Source organism: Danio aesculapii, chromosome 5, assembly GCF_903798145.1.
Source record: "Danio aesculapii chromosome 5, fDanAes4.1, whole genome shotgun sequence".
In the NCBI taxonomy this organism is placed as follows: domain Eukaryota; kingdom Metazoa; phylum Chordata; class Actinopteri; order Cypriniformes; family Danionidae; genus Danio; species Danio aesculapii.
In genome coordinates, this window is record NC_079439.1 from 54703524 (window position 1) to 54721217 (window position 17694).

Consider the following 17694-nt stretch of genomic DNA (forward strand, 5'->3'; position numbering starts at 1 on the left):
GCTTGATTGCATAACAAATTGAACAATATTACTACCATACATTATTTTCTTAAAGAAACCCATTTTTTTGGAAATAGGCTCATTTTATAAGACCCCTTATAGTTAAACAATTGAATTTTACAATTTTTGAATCTTTTGAGTCAATCACTGGGTCTGGTGAGAGCATTTGCTTAGCATAGCTCAGCATAAATCATTGAATCAGATTAGACCATTAGCATCTCACTCAAAAATGACTAAAGAGTTCAAAGCTTGATTTAAATCTTGACTCTTCTGTAGTTACATTGTGTAGTGAGAACGCGCTGATATTTTAAAGAAAATAAATAATAATATTTAAAGAAAATTAATGAAACTCTTTGTTCAATTTTGAGCATGTGTTAATGATCTAATTCACAAATCTGATTGAATGATTTATGCTAACTAAGCTAAAAGTGCTCCTACCAGACCCAGAGATTGGCTGAATGGATTCAGAATTGATAAAACTTAACTCAAAACTCAACTGAGCCTATTTCCATAAAAGTGGAGTGTTCCTTTACAATGCAATTTTTCAGTACATCAACATCTTTCTTCTTTCATTTGGCAGGGTACAACAGACACGGTAACTGCGACTGTCACAAGAATATCAGCGTTTAGAGGTTCACAGAAAGAAATGGGAAAATACATAATTACAGCAACATCAGATGGGAATCCAGTCACTCACCTCACCACATCTGAGGAAATAAAGAGTAAAAAAGGCAGTAAAGAGGAATTTGAAATGGTTAAGGAGCATACTGTTGAAATACAAGGAACCATTATAGGGTCTACTGATCAAAGTCAAATTCAGTCTGTGGTGAATGTGGAGATTGTCAAGATGAGTACAGGAACTGAAGAGGAACAACATGAGAATTTAGAAAATATCATAGATGTTGAGAAAGAAAAATCTGTGAGTGAGACAGGGAAGGGGGAAATAAAACAAATGTTGGATAAACTCGAAGGGGGAAATGCTCAGAGTGAGACTGATAAAACATTTAACAGTACTGAAGTTTTGCAAGAGATTACAGAGCAACCTGAAATACACGCTAAACTAAGGGAAAAAGAACAGGTTTATTGGGATGAGGAAATAACAGAGAGGAAAGAAAGAGAAGGAAGTGAGGTTATGGAAGTTCAGGGAAAGGACCTAATTGAGGAAAACAGAAATGACAACTTAGGTCCAGAAAAATGTGAAGCCTTGCATAAAGACACAGTTCTGCAGCAGTCTGTGGAAATAAAAGACCAAACAGAGATGGAAGTTCTTTGTACTGAAGAGGTCTTATGTGAACAACAAAAACAGTGTGAGGCTGAAAAAGTCTCTGAACCACACCAAAGAAAGACATACAAGGGCACAGGATTTGAAAAAGCTAAGAAAAATAAAGTAGGCCCTGATGATACAAAACAGGTATTCAGCCAAAGTAAACTGACTCAAAAGAGAACATCACCTGAAACTCCATCAAGGAGATCCAAAAGACTCAGGCATGAACCTGCTGAAACAGTTAGAACAACAAAGTCTGTAAAAACAACCCAACAAAGAAACAAACATCACAGCAAAGCTGTTATTCAAGAGGAACATACTGAACAACCAGTAGATAAATCTGAACACGATAGTTCTGAGGTTATTGAAGAAAGCTCAGCTGAACACCAGACAGAAACAGAGAATGAAGTTAAGGAATGCATCAAAAATATGCTTACAGTGGAAACTGTATCTACTATGGACAATGAAATCAGACAAGTTGAGAAAACTCTTGATGTGGTTACAGCAGTTTCTGAATTAGTAAAAGGAGCAGCAAAATTTCATGAAGCACCACAAGAGTCATCTGTAAGACCTATAGAGGTACAAGAAACTAAAACAACATTCGAAGAGCATGAGGAAGGAGTGGCACATAGCAAAACTAAAGTTGTTATCGTAGAATTTCATGAGGTTTCTTCTAAAAAGGCAGGTGATGATCATGAAGAAATGGATATTATTGAACAAGACGAATTAAAGGATTGTGTGTCAACTGAACAACAAATAGCTGAAGATACTTTGGAAGTTGAAGAACAAGATGGAACATTGAACATGGACACCAAACCAATTGAAGAACCAGCATGTACTACAGAAGGATACATCGTAGCAACTGATGTTTCTGTAACTCAAGAACAAGAGAATACATCAGAAGTGAAAGATCTGATTGTTCAAGGCAAAGATGAAAAAACAGAAACTGAGCAATCTAAAAAGGATCAACGGGATTCATATGAAGAAGCCAAACAGTATCCAAAACAAGGTGAACAAGCTAAAAAGAAAAGACTGACCGACGTCTCAAGTAGATCCACAAGACTTAGGGATCAACCTGTTGACCCTGGGGTGACACCTGTTAGGAGATCTACACGTGGCAAAGAAGTGATACAACAAAAACTGTGTGAGCCACAAGCTAAGGTAAAAATTCTGACCAAAGAAAGGATTGTGATGGATAAAAAAATGAGGCCAGAGGAAAGTGAAATGACAAACACAAAAGTTGATGAAGCCATAGCAGCTTCACCCGGAAGTTCAGAACTACTGATAGCTACTGAAACAGATGACAAAGTGGAAATACCTCAAATTACACAGACTACAGAGGAGAAAATCCCAGCAGTGGAAGCAGAAAATGATGATGCCACAGAAAAGGCAATCAAAGAAATCAAAAAGATGGCAAACAAGGAAATTAATTTAGCTGGAGAAACAGACATAGAAATGAGTAGCCTTGTTCAGGAGCAGGATATAAATGAAAAGGAGGCACCTGTCAGCACAGAAATAAGTCTTAGACATAGAACAATAAAGGTTACATCTACACCAAGAAAGAAATCTGGACGTGTACAAAAACGAGAAGATGAAGTAGTTGTTGAACATCAGGAAACACATACATTAATGAGCAAGAAAAAAATAGAAATAATCTCAGTGACAGAAGAGAGACATGAATTTATGGAACAGTACGTGAGTAAGTTGGAGAACACAGGAGCAAGCTTAGCTGAATTGGGGCCAGTGGAAAAAACTGAGATAAGTAAAGATAAATATGAAGAAATCTCAGCAACAACAGAAGAAGTTGTAAATGTCTGTACACTAGCTAGTACAACAGAGACCTGTCTTGAAGAAATGTCTAACGCAAATGTTGAGGAAACTGTGGCTGTTGAACTTAAGAGTTCTGAAATACTGATCGGTATAGATATAGATGATAAAGCGGAGAAAATTCAGATTGTAGAGGGTCCTGAAGAAGAGGTCTCAGAAGCAGATCATGATGAGGGGGCAGAGAGAGATGATGGTACTCAAATAATAAGATTACAAAAATCCACAGTAGTACTTGTAGATTTGAGCCAGGTTTCCCAAGATAGAGAATATGATGAGAGTTCAGATGTCTTAAGACATTCCGAAACTTTGGAACAACTGAAACTAGATAAAACAGAAAAAAATGAAAACAAACCAGAAGAGGATGAACAGCAAGAAAAGATTCTCGAAAAAGAAAAAATGAAAGACACAGCTGTGGAAAAATACAAACTTGATAAACTCAACGAGGAGCAATTGCCAACAGAAGATCAGAGAAAGCATAAAAACATTAGCAGTCCTTCTCTAGAGAAACCTGTTCAGGAAAACCTAGATGAGGCTGCAGTCACCACAGAAAGAAGTCTTAGACGGAGAACAATACAAGTTCACTCTCCACCAAAAAGGAAATATAGGCATATACAAAAACAAAAGGCTGAAACTTTGGGACATACAACTGAATTAGTTCTAATAACAGAAAAAAGAGCTGATGAAGGAGATCAAGTATGTGCAGAAATAGACAATGAAGACAAAGCACCTCATGAATTAAATGTAAAAGCTGCTGAGAAGGGCATTCCTGAAGAGGATGTTGCAGAAAAAGAAATTGAAGAAATAAACAAGATGGTCCACAAGGAAACAAGTTTAGCTGTGACAAAAAACACAAGTCAGGAGGTACCTCAAATGAGAGAAGAAGCTGCATCAGAGCAACAGGAAAATCATCCACTGGCACAGAATAAGGAGGAAACAGTTGAGAAAGAAAACCTGACTGACTTAGTGGTTAGCACGGAGCAAACAAACATTTCAAAGGGCACCATCGTTCAAGTAGAGAAAGAGGTCTCCCAAGTGGAATGCATTAAACCCTATCAAAGTGACCAAGAAGGGATCACAAGAAGAAGTCTCAGGGTCAGTACCAAATCAGTTAAATCTACACAGAAGACCAGAGCATCTACACAACTCTACAAAGCAGAGTCAGAACCAGTGAAAGAAGTTGATATGAATAGAGATGAACATGAAGTATCCTCAGCAACAACAGAAGAGACTGTGAATGTTTGTGAATCAGTAATTATTGTTGAGACCAACTTGGAAAGTCTTGATGAATTAGCAAACACAAATGTTGAGGAAACTCCAGCTGTTGAACCTGAGACTTCTCAACTGCTACAGGGTGTAGAAATAGATGGTAAAGAGGAGGAACCTCAGACTGTGGAGGTGGTCCCTTTTGAAGAAGCAGAGCCAGATGACTTGGTTGAGAAAGATGACAGAACTTCAGTTATACAACTGCAAAATGCCACATTAGTGCTTGTAGATTTAAACAAACTTTCTCAAAACACAGAAGGGGAGTGTGATACTCCAGAAACCCCACAACATTCACAGACAGACAAAAACATTGAATTGGAGGGACCAATTTATAGTGAACATCAACTATGTAATGTAACACCAAAAGAGAAAGAACAGCAAGAACTACAAATTGAGAAAGACACTAAAAAGACCCATAAGCAAGACAAAATGGACGAAGAAAACACAAAGGAAGAGAAAAATGAACCCAATAAACAAGACATGACATTTGAGAGGCAAAAACTAACAGAAAATTGGGAAGAACAAATTGGTGTAATAGAGACAGAAAACATAGAGGGTTATAGTGCTGTAACCTCTGGAGAGAATCAAGAGGTAACAAAATTGGCAGACAAAACAAATATCATTAAGGAGACAGAACAAGAGCAAGATGTTGCTTTATTAGAGAAACAAGCAGACAGTAAGGCAGAGATGAGCGGTATTGCTCGCGGCGCAGCAGATTCTGTCCAAGAGATCTTAGAAGAGGATCCGCAAATTAGCACAGAGCGAAGTCTCAGAAGAAGAACAATAATAGTTCAGTCTCCACCAAGGAAAAAATCAAGACGTGTACAAAAACAAGAGGCAGAAGCCTTTGAGGATAAAACTGGAAAACTCACAGTAACAGAAAAGGTAGTTGAAGTTATGAATAAAGAAATTACAAAAATAGACGGTAAAGAGGAAAAGCCTCAAAAATCAACAGTAGAAACTACAGATGAGGAGATCCCACTTGCTGAGGAGGAACCTAAAGAGTGTGCAGCAGAAAAAGTAGCTGAAGAAATTAACCAAGTAGAGAACAAGGTAACATACACACACGAGGAGATACTAGAGACGGAGGAAGCTAATTTAGTGCAACAAGGTAATGATCCACTGGTTATAAATGAGAAACAAACAACCGAGACAGAAGAATCCTTAGAAATGGACCCTGTAGTTAGCAAGGGGAAACCATACATTGTAGAGGGGACCACCATTCAGGTAGAGGAAGAGGTCTCACAGATGGAATGCAATGAACCCAATCAGAGTGGCCATGAAGGGATCACAAGAAGAAGTCTCAGGCTCAGTACCAAATCAGTTAAAACTACACAGAAGACCAGATCATCTACACGTCTCCACAAAGCAGAGTCAGAACCAGTGAAAGAAGTAGATATGAGTACAGATGTATATGAAGAAACCTCAACAACAACAGAAAAGACTATGGATGTCTGTGTACCAGTAATTACTGTCAAGACCAACTTGAAAAGTCTTGATGAATTAGCAAACACAGATGTTGAGGAAACTGCAGCTGTTGAACCTGAGACTTCTGAAACTTTGCTGGGTGTAGAAATAGATGGTAAAGAGGAGGAACCTCAGACTGTGGAGGAGGTCCCTCTTGAAGAAGCAGAGCCAGATAACTTGGTTGGGAAAGATGACATAACTTCAGTTATACAACTGCAAAATGCCACAGTTGTACTTGTAGATTTAAACAAACTTTCTCAAAACACAGATGAAGAGAGGGATACTCCAGAAATCTCAATGCATTCTCAGACAAGGGAAAACATTGAACTGGAGGAACCAATTTTTAGTGAACATGAACTATGTAATGTAACACCAGAAGAGAAAGAACAGCAAGAACTACAAATTGAGAAAGACACTAAAAAGACCCATGAACAAGACAAAATGGATGAAGAAAACACAGAGGAAGAGAAAAATGAACCCAATAAACAAGACATGACATTTGAGAGCCAAAAACTAACAGAAGACTTGGAAGAACAAATTGATGTAATAGAGAAAGAAACCATAGAAAGTTATAGTGCTGTAACATCTGGAGAGAATCAAGAAGTAACACAAATGGCAGACAAAACAAATATCATTAAGGAGATAGAACAAGATCAAGATGTTGCTTTATTAGAGAAACAAGCAGACACTATGGCAGAGATGAGCGATATTGCTCACGGGGCAGCAGATTCTGTTCAAGAGATCTTAGAAGAGGAGACACCATTCAGCACAGAGCGAAGTCTCAGACGAAGAACAATAATAGTTCAGTCTCCACCAAGGAAAAAGACAAGACGTTTACAAAAACAAGAGCCAGAAGCCTTTGAGGAACAAACTGGAAAACTCACAGTAACAGGAAAGGTGGTTGAAAAAATGAATAAAGAAATGACAAAAATAGACGGTAAAGAGGAGATGCCTCAAAAATCAACAGTAGAAACTACAGATGAGGAGATCCCACTTGCTGAAGATGAACCTAAAGAGTGTGAAGCACAAAAAGTAGTGGAAGAAATTAACCAAGTGGAGAACAAGGTAACATACATAAATGAGGAGATACTAGAAACGGAAGAAGCTAGTTTAGTGCAACAAGGTAAGGATCCACTGGCTATAAATGAGAAACAAACAACTGAGACAGAAGAATCTTTAGAAATGGACCCTGTAGTTAGCAAGGGGAAACCATACATTGTAGAGGGGACCACCATTCACGTAGAGGAAGAGGTCTCACAGGTGGAATGCAATGAACCTAATCAAAGTGGCCATGAAGGGATCACAAGAAGAAGTCTCAGGCTCAGTACCAAATCAGTTAAAACTACACAGAAGACCAGATCATCTACACGTCTCCACAAAGTAGAGTCAGAACCAGTGAAAGAAGTAGATATGAGTACAGATGTATATGAAGAATCCTCAGCAACAACAGAAGAGACTATGGATGTCTGTGTACCAATAATTACTGTCGAGACCAACTTGAAAAGTATTGATGAATTAGCAAACACAGATGTTGAGGAAACTCCAGCTGTTGAACCTGAGACTTCTGATCCTATACTGGGTGTAGAAATAGGTGGTAAAGAGGAGGAACATCAGACTGTGGAGGAGGTCCCTCTTGAAGAAGTAGAGCCAGATAACTCGGTTGGAAAAGATGACATAATTTCAGTTATACAACTGCAAAATGCCAGAGTTGTACTTGTAGATTTAAACAAATTTTCTCAAAACACAGATGAAGAGAGGGAACTGGAGGAACCCATTTTTAATGAACATGAACTATGTAATGTAACACCAGAGGAGAAAGAACAGCAAGAACTACAAATTGAGAAAGACACTAAAAGGACCCAGGAGCAAGACAAAATGGACAAAGAAAACACAGATAAAGAGAAAAATGAACCCAATAAACAAGACATGATATTTGAGAGGCAAAAACTAACAGAAGACTTGGAAGAACAAATTGATGTAATAGAGACAGAAACCATAGAAAGTTTTAGTGCTGTAACATCTGGAGAGAATCAAGAAGTAACACAAATGGCAGACAAAACAAATATTATTAAGGAGACAGAACAAGATCAAGATGTTGCTTTGTTAAAGAAACAAGCAGACAGTAAAGCAGAGATGAGCGGTATTGCTCACGGGGCAGCAGAATCTTTTCAAGAGATCTTAGAAGAGGAGACACCATTCAGCACAGAGCGGAGTCTCAGACGAAGAACAATAATAGTTCAGTCTCCACCAAGGAAAAAATCAAGACGTGTACAAAAACAAGGGACAGAAGCCTTTGAGGATAAAACTGGAAAACTCACAGTAACAGGAAAGGTGGTTGAAAAAATGAATAAAGAAATGACAAAAATAGACGGTAAAGAGGAGATGCCTCAAAAATCAACAGTAGAAACTACAGACGAGGAGATCCCACTTGCTGAAGATGAACCTAAAGAGTGTGAAGCACAAAAAGTAGCGGAAGAAATTAACCAAGTGGAGAACAAGGTAACATACATAAATGAGGAGATACTAGAAACGGAAGAAGCTAGTTTAGTGCAACAAGGTAAGGATCCACTGGCTATAAATGAGAAACAAACAACTGAGACAAAAGAATCTTTTGAAATGGACCCTGTAGTTAGCAAGGGGAAACCATACATTGTAGAGGGGACCACCATTCATGTAGAGGAAGAGGTCTCACAGGTGGAATGCAATGAACCTAATCAAAGTGGCCATGAAGGGATCACAAGAAGAAGTCTCAGGCTCAGTACCAAATCAGTTAAAACTACACAGAAGACCAGATCATCTACACGTCTCCACAAAGTAGAGTCAGAACCAGTGAAAGAAGTAGATATGAGTACAGATGTATATGAAGAATCCTCAGCAACAACAGAAGAGACTATGGATGTCTGTGTACCAATAATTACTGTCGAGACCAACTTGGAAAGTATTGATGAATTAGCAAACACAGATGTTGAGGAAACTCCAGCTGTTGAACCTGAGACTTCTGATCCTATACTGGGTGTAGAAATAGGTGGTAAAGAGGAGGAACCTCAGACTGTGGAGGAGGTCCCTCTTGAAGAAGCAGAGCCAGATAAATCGGTTGGAAAAGATGACATAATTTCAGTTATACAACTGCAAAATGCCAGAGTTGTACTTGTAGATTTAAACAAATTTTCTCAAAACACAGATGAAGAGAGGGAACTGGAGGAACCCATTTTTAATGAACATGAACTATGTAATGTAACACCAGAGGAGAAAGAACAGCAAGAACTACAAATTGAGAAAGACACCAAAAAGACCCAGGAGCAAGACAAAATGGACAAAGAAAACACAGATAAAGAGAAAAATGAACCCAATAAACAAGACATGATATTTGAGAGCCAAAAACTAACAGAAGATTTGGAAGAACAAATTGATGTAATAGAGACAGAAACCATAGAAAGTTATAGTGCTGTAACATCTGGAGAGAATCAAGAAGTAACACAAATGGCAGACAAAACAAATATCATTAAGGAGACAGAACAAGATCAAGATGTTGCTTTGTTAAAGAAACAAGCAGACAGTAAGGCAGAGATGAGCGGTATTGCTCACGGGGCAGCAGATTCTGTTCAAGAGATCTTAGAAGAGGAGACACCATTCAGCGCAGAGCGGAGTCTCAGACGAAGAACAATAATAGTTCAGTCTCCACCAAGGAAAAAACCAAGACGTGTACAAAAACAAGGGGCAGAAGCCTTTGAGGATAAAACTGGAAAACTCACAGTAACAGGAAAGGTAGATGAAGAAATGAATAAAGAAATTACAAAAATAGATGGTAAAGAGGAAATGCCTCAAAAATCAACAGTGGAAACTACCTATGAGGAGATCCCACTTGCTGAAGAGGAACCTAACGAGTGTGAAGCACAAAAAGTAGCTGAAGAAATTAACCAAGTGGGGAACAAGGTAACATACATAAACGAGGAGATACTAGAGACGGAAAAAGCTAATTTAGTGCAAGAAAGTAATGATCCACTGGTTATAAATGAGAAACAAACAACTGAGACAGAAGAATCCTTAGAAATTGACCCTGCAGTTAGCAAGGGACAACCATACATTGTAGAGGGGACCACCATTCAGGTAGAGGAAGAGGTCTCACGGATGGAATGCAATGAACCCAATCAAAGTGGCCATGAAAGGATCACAAGAAGAAGTCTCAGGCTCAGTACCAAATCAGTTAAAACTACACGGAAGACCAGATCATCTACACGTCTCCACAAAGCAGAGTTCGAACCAGTTAAAGACGTAGATATAAATAGAGATGTATATGAAGAATACTTAGCAACAACAGAAGAGACTGTGAATGTCTGTAAACCAGTAATTTGGAAAAAACTTGGAAATTTTGGAAAAAACTTGGAAAGTCTGGATGAATTAGCAAACACAGATGTTGAGGAAGCTCCAGCTGTTGAACCTGAGACTTCTGAACCTCTACTGGGTGTAGAAATAGATGGTAAAGAGGAGGAACCTCAGACTGTGGCGGAGGACCCTCTTGAAAAAGCAGAGCTTAATAACTTGGTTCAGAAAGATGACAGAACTTCAGTTATACAACTGCAAAATGCCACAGTAGTGCTTGTAGATTTAAACAAACCTTCTCAAAACACAGAAGGAGAAAGCGATACTCCAGAATTCCCAACACGTTCTCAGACAGAGGAAAACATGGAACTGGATAAACCAGTTTATAGTGAACATCGAATGGGTAATCTTACATCAAAAGAGGAAGAAAACCAAGTACTACAAATGGGTGAAAATATTGAAAAGACCCCTGAGCTGGAAAAAATGCAGGAAGAAGACACAGATGAACAGCAGAACAAGCCCATCAAACAAGATGAGACATTTGAAGGGGGGCAAAATCTGACAGAAGATTCGGAAGAACAAATTTATGTAATGGAGAAAAAGCATCTAGAAGCCACCGCAATAGCAGACAAGTCAAATATAATTCAGGATGGAGAAACGGATCAAGATTTTGGTTTGAAAGAGAAACAAACAGAGAGTGAGGCAGAGATGAGCAGTCTTCTTCATGAGTCAGTAGTATCTGTCCAAGAGATCTTAGAAGATGAAGCACCTGTCAGCATAGAGAGAAGACTGAGACAAAGAACAATAAAAGTTCAATCGACACCAAGAAAGATATCGAGAGGTGTGGAAAAACAAGAGGCTTCTGGAGGTAAAAGGGGTAAAGTACAAATAACCAGAAAGGCAGCAAAAGAAATGCACAAAGAAAGTGCAAAAGTCGATGGCAAAGAGGAAACTATTAAGCAATCAACTGTAGAGGCTACTGAGAACATGTCATTTATAGAAGTAGAACCTATAGAATGTGTAGCAGAAAAAGTAGCTGAAGAAATCAACAAAATTGAAAACAAGGAAACAAATTTAGTTGTGGCAAAGGACACAGATGAGGAAGCACCAGACATGAAAAGAGCAGCCAATTTAGAGCAACATGAAACTTATCCATTGGCAATAAATGTGAAACAAACAGCTGAGACAGAAAAACCCATGGAGATCAATGAAGATCCAGTGGTTAACAAGGAGCAAACAAATGTTTACGATGAGGCCACCATTCATTTAGTAGGGGAGGAGGTCTCACACGTGGAAACCACTGAAAGGATTAAAAGAAGAAGTCTCAGGATTGGTGCAAAATCAGTCACACTGAAACAGAAAACCAGAAAATCAACACGTCTCCACAATGCTGAGTTGGAACTAGCGAAAGAAGCAGATATGAGTAGAGATGAATTTGAAGAAACATCAACAACAACAGGTGAGACTAGCTTGCAAAGTTTTAATAAAACCGTGAACATGAATGTTGAGGAAACTCCAGCTGTTGAACCGGAGACTTCTGAACTGCTAATCGGTGTAGAAACATTTGAGGAAGGACCTCAGACTGTGGAGGAGGCGCTTCTTAAAGACACAGGACCTGATGAGGGAGCAAAAGATGATGACACTCCAGTAATACAACTGCAAAAAGCCACAGTTATACTTGTAGATCTAAACAAGCATACCCAAAATACAGAAGGAGAGAGTAATACTTCAGAAGCCCCACCACATTCTCAGACAGAGGAAAACATGGAACTGGATAACCCAGTTTATAGTGAACATCAGCTATGTCATAAAAGAAGAGAAGAAGAACAGCAAGAGCTACAGAAAGAGGAAGATACTAAAAAGGCCCTTGAGGAAGACAAAGTGGAGGAAGAACGCACAGATGAGGAGCAGAATGATCCTGGAAAACAGGATATAACATCTGAGGGACAAAAACCAAAAGAAGATTTGAAAAGACAAATAGATGTACAGAGGACAATTGTACAGGAAGTCATACATGTGCACATGCAAGAAGCTGTAACATCTGGAGAGCATTCAGAAGCAACAATAATGATAGATAAAACAAATATGCAGGAGGCAGAAAATGATCAAAATATTGCTTTAAAAGATAAGCATGCAGACAGTGATGTAGAAATAAGCTACCTTGGTCACAAGGCAGCAGTAGCTGTCCCGGAAGCCTTGGAAGAGGAGGCCCCAGTTAGCACTGAGCGTAGTCTCAGACGCAGAACAATACCAATTCAGTCTCCGCTAAAAAGGAAATCAAGACGTCTACAAAAACAAGAGGCTAAAGCTTTTGAAGATAAAACTACAAAAGTCCCAATAACAGGAAAGGCAGTTGATGAGCATCAAGAGGCAAAAATAGATGAAAAGGAGCAAACACTTCAGAAATCAACTGTAGAGGCAACTTCAGAGGAGATCCCACCTGTAGAAACAGAACCTGAAGAGTGTGTAGCAGAAAAAGTAGAAAATATGGAGAATAAGGAAATACAGTCAGGGAATGAGGAGGCACCTAAGATGGAAAAAGAAGAAGCCATTTTAGAACAACAGAAAAATAAGGACTTGGTTGAAAACATCATGGAGACTGATGAAGTTTTAATGGTTGCAAAAGAGCAGACTTACATTGTAGAGGAAACCACCATACAAGCAGAGTTAGAATTAACAAAAGAAGCAGATATGAGCAGAAATGAAGATAATTTATCAATCACAATAGAAACTTTAGAAGTACATGTACAAAGTAAAACCACAGAGACCAATGATGGGGGGAAGGTGGATGGAAGTTTGCATAACATATCTACAGATAAAAAAGAAGTTGAGATCGAGGGCTCAATTAAAAAAACTGAAAACACAGAAGAAACACAAAAAGATTTAGATGAGGGAGTTCAGGAAGAAGAAAAAGCTGAGGAAAACACAGACCAGGAACTCGAGGAGAACATTCAGGATAAGACAGAAAATGAAATGATCACTCATCAAGAACAAGTAGTCTCTCAGGAGGACAATGTTTGGGAAACCAATCCAGCAGCTGACTGTAAGTCAACAGTTATTGAGGCAAAGGTTGCTTTAGAAAAGACAGAGCAGGATACATCCTTAATTACGAGAAGAAGTCTCAGGTCCCGAACAGTAACAGTCCAATCTACACCAAGAAGAATGCCAAAACGGCTCCACAGACATGAGGTGGAGCCAGAAAAGGAAACAAAGAGTGATACATGTGGAAATGAAAATGACACTGCATTACCACAACTAGCTGATGATTTAAGTATCACTGTAGAAAATATTGCTGAATTTGAAGACACAAAGGAGCAAGAGGACATTATTCTGCTAAATACTGAAGAAAAGGCTGCAGAAATTGAGACAAGAGAGGATACAGTGGAGAAAGGAAAAGAAATCCATGACAAAAATGAGCAGGAGAAGACTCACAATGACAATCTTGAGAGAGAAGATGTTCAGGTATCTAAAGAACAGGATGAGGTCTCTGATGTACTGGATGAAAAGAAGCATCTCAAAGAAATCCAATATGAGAGTTCTGCAGATGTGCAAGAATGTTCTTATGATATGGAGGAAACAAGAAAAACCCTTAGAAAAAGAACCATAGTGGAAGAAGCTGCTCCAAGAAAATCCAAATGTTCACGCAAAGTACACAGTGAAGATATCGAGCATGTAAAGGTAGCAGTTTTGGGGTCTGAGTCAGTAGAGGAATATGTAGAGCTGAGGTCTGATGAATCAGTAATTTTTGAGGTCAGTAATTCAGGGGAAGAAATATTACAGCAAATTCTGAGAAATACAGAGGAAAACAACAGACAAATAGAAAACACAGAAACACTGGAGGAAGTGATATCTGAGCAGTGTCTGGAGGCAGACGAACAACCACTTGAGTCCATTGCAAATGAGGGTTTCACTTTAGAGTTGGAGGTAGAGGAAACATCTGATCTAGAGGAAAACAGAGTAGATGAGGACAGTAGTGTGTCCATTGAGGCTCCAAAGGAGGTGTCCACATTTGAAGAAAAATTAGAAGGTGAAGAAAATACCTCTGATAATGACAAGAAAGGTCTTTCCATTGAAAAGCATGTTCGTCGGAGTAGCAAAGCTACAGGTTCAGCCAGACGAAAATCAATGAGATTACAAATGCTCGAATCGAAAAAGAAAACAAATGAATCTGATTTGGAAGAGTCAGAAGTGAGATATCAGAGAAAACGAAAAGCCATAACCGATTTAACACCTGCACGAAGATCAAAACGCCATGCTAGGGGAAAAAACGTTTAATCGATTTTTGGCTCTTGTATTTCTTCAAAACAATACATTGCGTAAGGGACCAACAAATTATATACATAATGTGAAGTTTTCTATAACATTTAATATGCAAAATAATGCAAATTATCGAAACAAATATATATTTGTATTTTTTTAAGAAATTTGTGGGATTTTATAAAATACTGGTTTCTTAAAATAAGAATTTTCTTGTAAATTAAGCATGTTAAGTATAACATTTAGGGTCAGATTTACTAACAGCTTGTGCCAGGAAAAATGCTCTTTTACATGCAGAAAATTTTGCAGCTGATTTCTTAGCACATATAAATAATTAGGAGTTTCTCTTTAAATGCTAAATTTCAGAATTTGAATATTTAAATAATTAGTGGAATGAGATTTAACAAGGGTTTCAGTGGTCAAATTACTGGTGTGTGCACTAATATTTAAAGGTGCCATAGAATCCATTGATAAATTATGTTTAAATCATTTTCTGCTATCTCCATAGAAGGTATAGTGGGGAAAAAACTCCAGAAACTTTTTACAAGCCCATGTATTAATATCAACTCATATGTTAACAGATGAGTTTTATGAAGTTTATTACCATCCTTTCACTCTAGAAAAATCACAAGAGCTGAGTGATATGTCAGAAACATGAATGAGCATTTGCTATTTAGGAGGTAATCATCTTTGAGAATTAGGATTTCCACACATCAGTTCTAAGAATTCCTCATATTTACTCCAAAAATATCCTAAAAATATCGAAAAAATATATATTATTAAAATATATATTTTAGAAATAATCTCAGTGTTTTCATGTATAAATAACAAGCTGTTATTTTAGTTTTGCTTTTCTATGTTTACCATGAAATGACAAATCACGCATTTGGTTGAGCATAATTTTGAAAAATTATTACAAGCATACTAAATATTTTTCATGGCACCAAGTAACATAACTTTGTAAACTTAGGGCCCTTAGATGGTAATATGTCAAAAAACAAGCTTACCTTGCATATTATCACCAAAAACAGTTCACATGTCAGGACTGATTTTCTTGTCTTTGACTTCAATGGTAGAATAGTGACGAGTGCTGTTGATTGAGTTAGTGACAACTAGTGTACTTTTTTGGCATAACATATACCTCAACCAGACGGTAGAGATGGTTCAATCAGGTTTAGTTAAGTTAGGTACTCCTCTCAATAAAATAATGTCAGTCAAAATATGGTCAACCGTTTGGTCGAGAAGGCAGTTAAAGGGTTAATCACTTATTCAACAGTATACATGTGTTTGTTGCCTCATTTCAAACTTACATTAAACCAATAAAATATACAGTTCTATACAGACCTTATGCCTCCTCGCTGAATGAAATTATAATCCGTCATTGCCGTTTTGACAGGCTAAGTTGCCCTTTCTTTGACTTACATCAAAGCTAACGTCTGTCCTATTTTCAGAGTAAGAGTCCCATATGCATAGGAACTATAATAATATGTGTTAAACAGAAAGTAAGGAGGGGGGGGTATAATTGTTGTAATCACAATAGGAAACATTGCGGCCAATTAAGCTCTGCTGTGGTGTGCTTATTATTGATCTTATGAGTAATGTCAGGGTTTGGGCTTTGTTTGGATTGGTCTGTTTTTCACCATGTTTTGCACTCAATGGTGTTTGAGGCTCACTGTATGTCACTTAAATGTACAGAATTTTTATTATTTGGCTATGCCTAAGTATATCCAGTTTTTCATTCTATGGCACCTTCAATGCACCAAAATCAATGCACCAAAACCTTTGTGCACCAGTCAGGTTTTCCCACCTTTCCCAGAGCTTATCATCAGCTCTGCTTTTTTGTACCTTATTTGTGCTGATCTTGGTAGATTATAATACATTTAATGGGATTGTTGATTGTCAGTAGATCACTTACAGAACTGTTTAGTTAATCTGGCACTTAGTTGATATCTTAAAGTTAGACGCATTCTTTCTTTCTTTTTAACATTTTTAAAACTATATTGTGAATTTACATTTAAAATCCCTTATAAAAATAGTTTGTAATGTACAGTAATATTTTTATATATATTTCATATTAAATCAGGCTCTGGATAGGAAGCTAAATTAAACATTGTTCATCATTTTCACAGAGTACACATATAAATGTGAGAGTTTATAAGAGTTTTTCAATTAAACAAAAAGTACCACGAAGCTGTGGTTTAAAGTGAATATATAATATTTAAGGAGTGTTATCAAGCCCTTGGTTGTTAAACTCACTGTAAACCTCTGCTTCTTGGTATTTATTACTTTTATGAAATGGCTTTTCCATATACGTAGCAAGGTTTCACAAAACAATACAAAGAAAATAAGTTTCTTTGGGTCCGTACTTACAGTGGAATTGTTGCCAAGCAAAAGTCACAGGTGTATGTTTGTAGAATTAAACGCAGCTCAGCCAATCAGACCCTAACTATCTGTTTTGTAATGTGAGCTTCCATTACAAACATTATACCTTTCAAGGTTTGTAACGTGGATAACTTTATCATGTAAAACTCTTGTGTTTATTTTTGGAAAAACAATATCAGTCTTGTGGGTAACACTATAAGTTTCCATTAGTTAATGTTATTAAATGTATTTACTAACTTGAACAAATGATGAACAATGCATTTATTAAAGTATAGTTTTTTTCTTTTTATTAATGCTGGCTATTGAAAATAAAGTTGTTTATTATTAGTTCTTGTTAACTCTTTCACAGTGCATTAAATATCGTTAAGAAGCTAAACTTCAATTTTAATTATGCATTAATGGTGAACTATGATTAATAAATGTTATGGATAATAAATGTCTTGGTTCAAGGCAATAAATACATTTATTAATGTTAACTGGAACCTTATTGTTATAAAATGTGACTGCAATTGTGTATCTAAAAGCAATTTACTTTGTAACAGGATCATTTTATCATATTCATATGTTTTCTGTAATATGTTGGTGAATGTGTAATTCTGTGGGTTTGTAAAGGGTTTTTCATCCTTCATTTTGTTAGCAGGGGAGTGTAATTTGTTTTACTTTTCACATTCATAATTTAGTTTCATTGAGCTTTCTGATTGTCCTGTCGAACATTTTTTTTTAAACCTGTTTTAATAAAGTCATTAATCACCTGAGTTTATTTTAGTATATTTATTTCTGCCAATTGTATGCGGTGGTACTCACAATCCTGCATCACATAAAGTAAACTGATAAATATGGTGGGGAAAATAACTTTTTTAATACAACCAATAGCAGCTGATTCGAATGTTATCACTGGATTGAATGGGTGTTAT

General features: G+C 37.3%; 1 protein-coding gene across 1 annotated transcript in view; it reads left to right on the forward strand.

The window, feature by feature from the left end:
* Positions 1-17535, forward strand: part of fam169aa (family with sequence similarity 169 member Aa) — a 33882-nt gene extending 16347 nt beyond the window's left edge. The window contains exon 12 of the mRNA XM_056458486.1: positions 581-17535. Coding sequence (XP_056314461.1) covers positions 581-14416 — 13836 coding nt within the window. The 3' untranslated portion in view covers positions 14417-17535. The remainder of the gene's footprint in view (positions 1-580) is intronic.
* Positions 17536-17694: the final 159 nt, after the last annotated feature.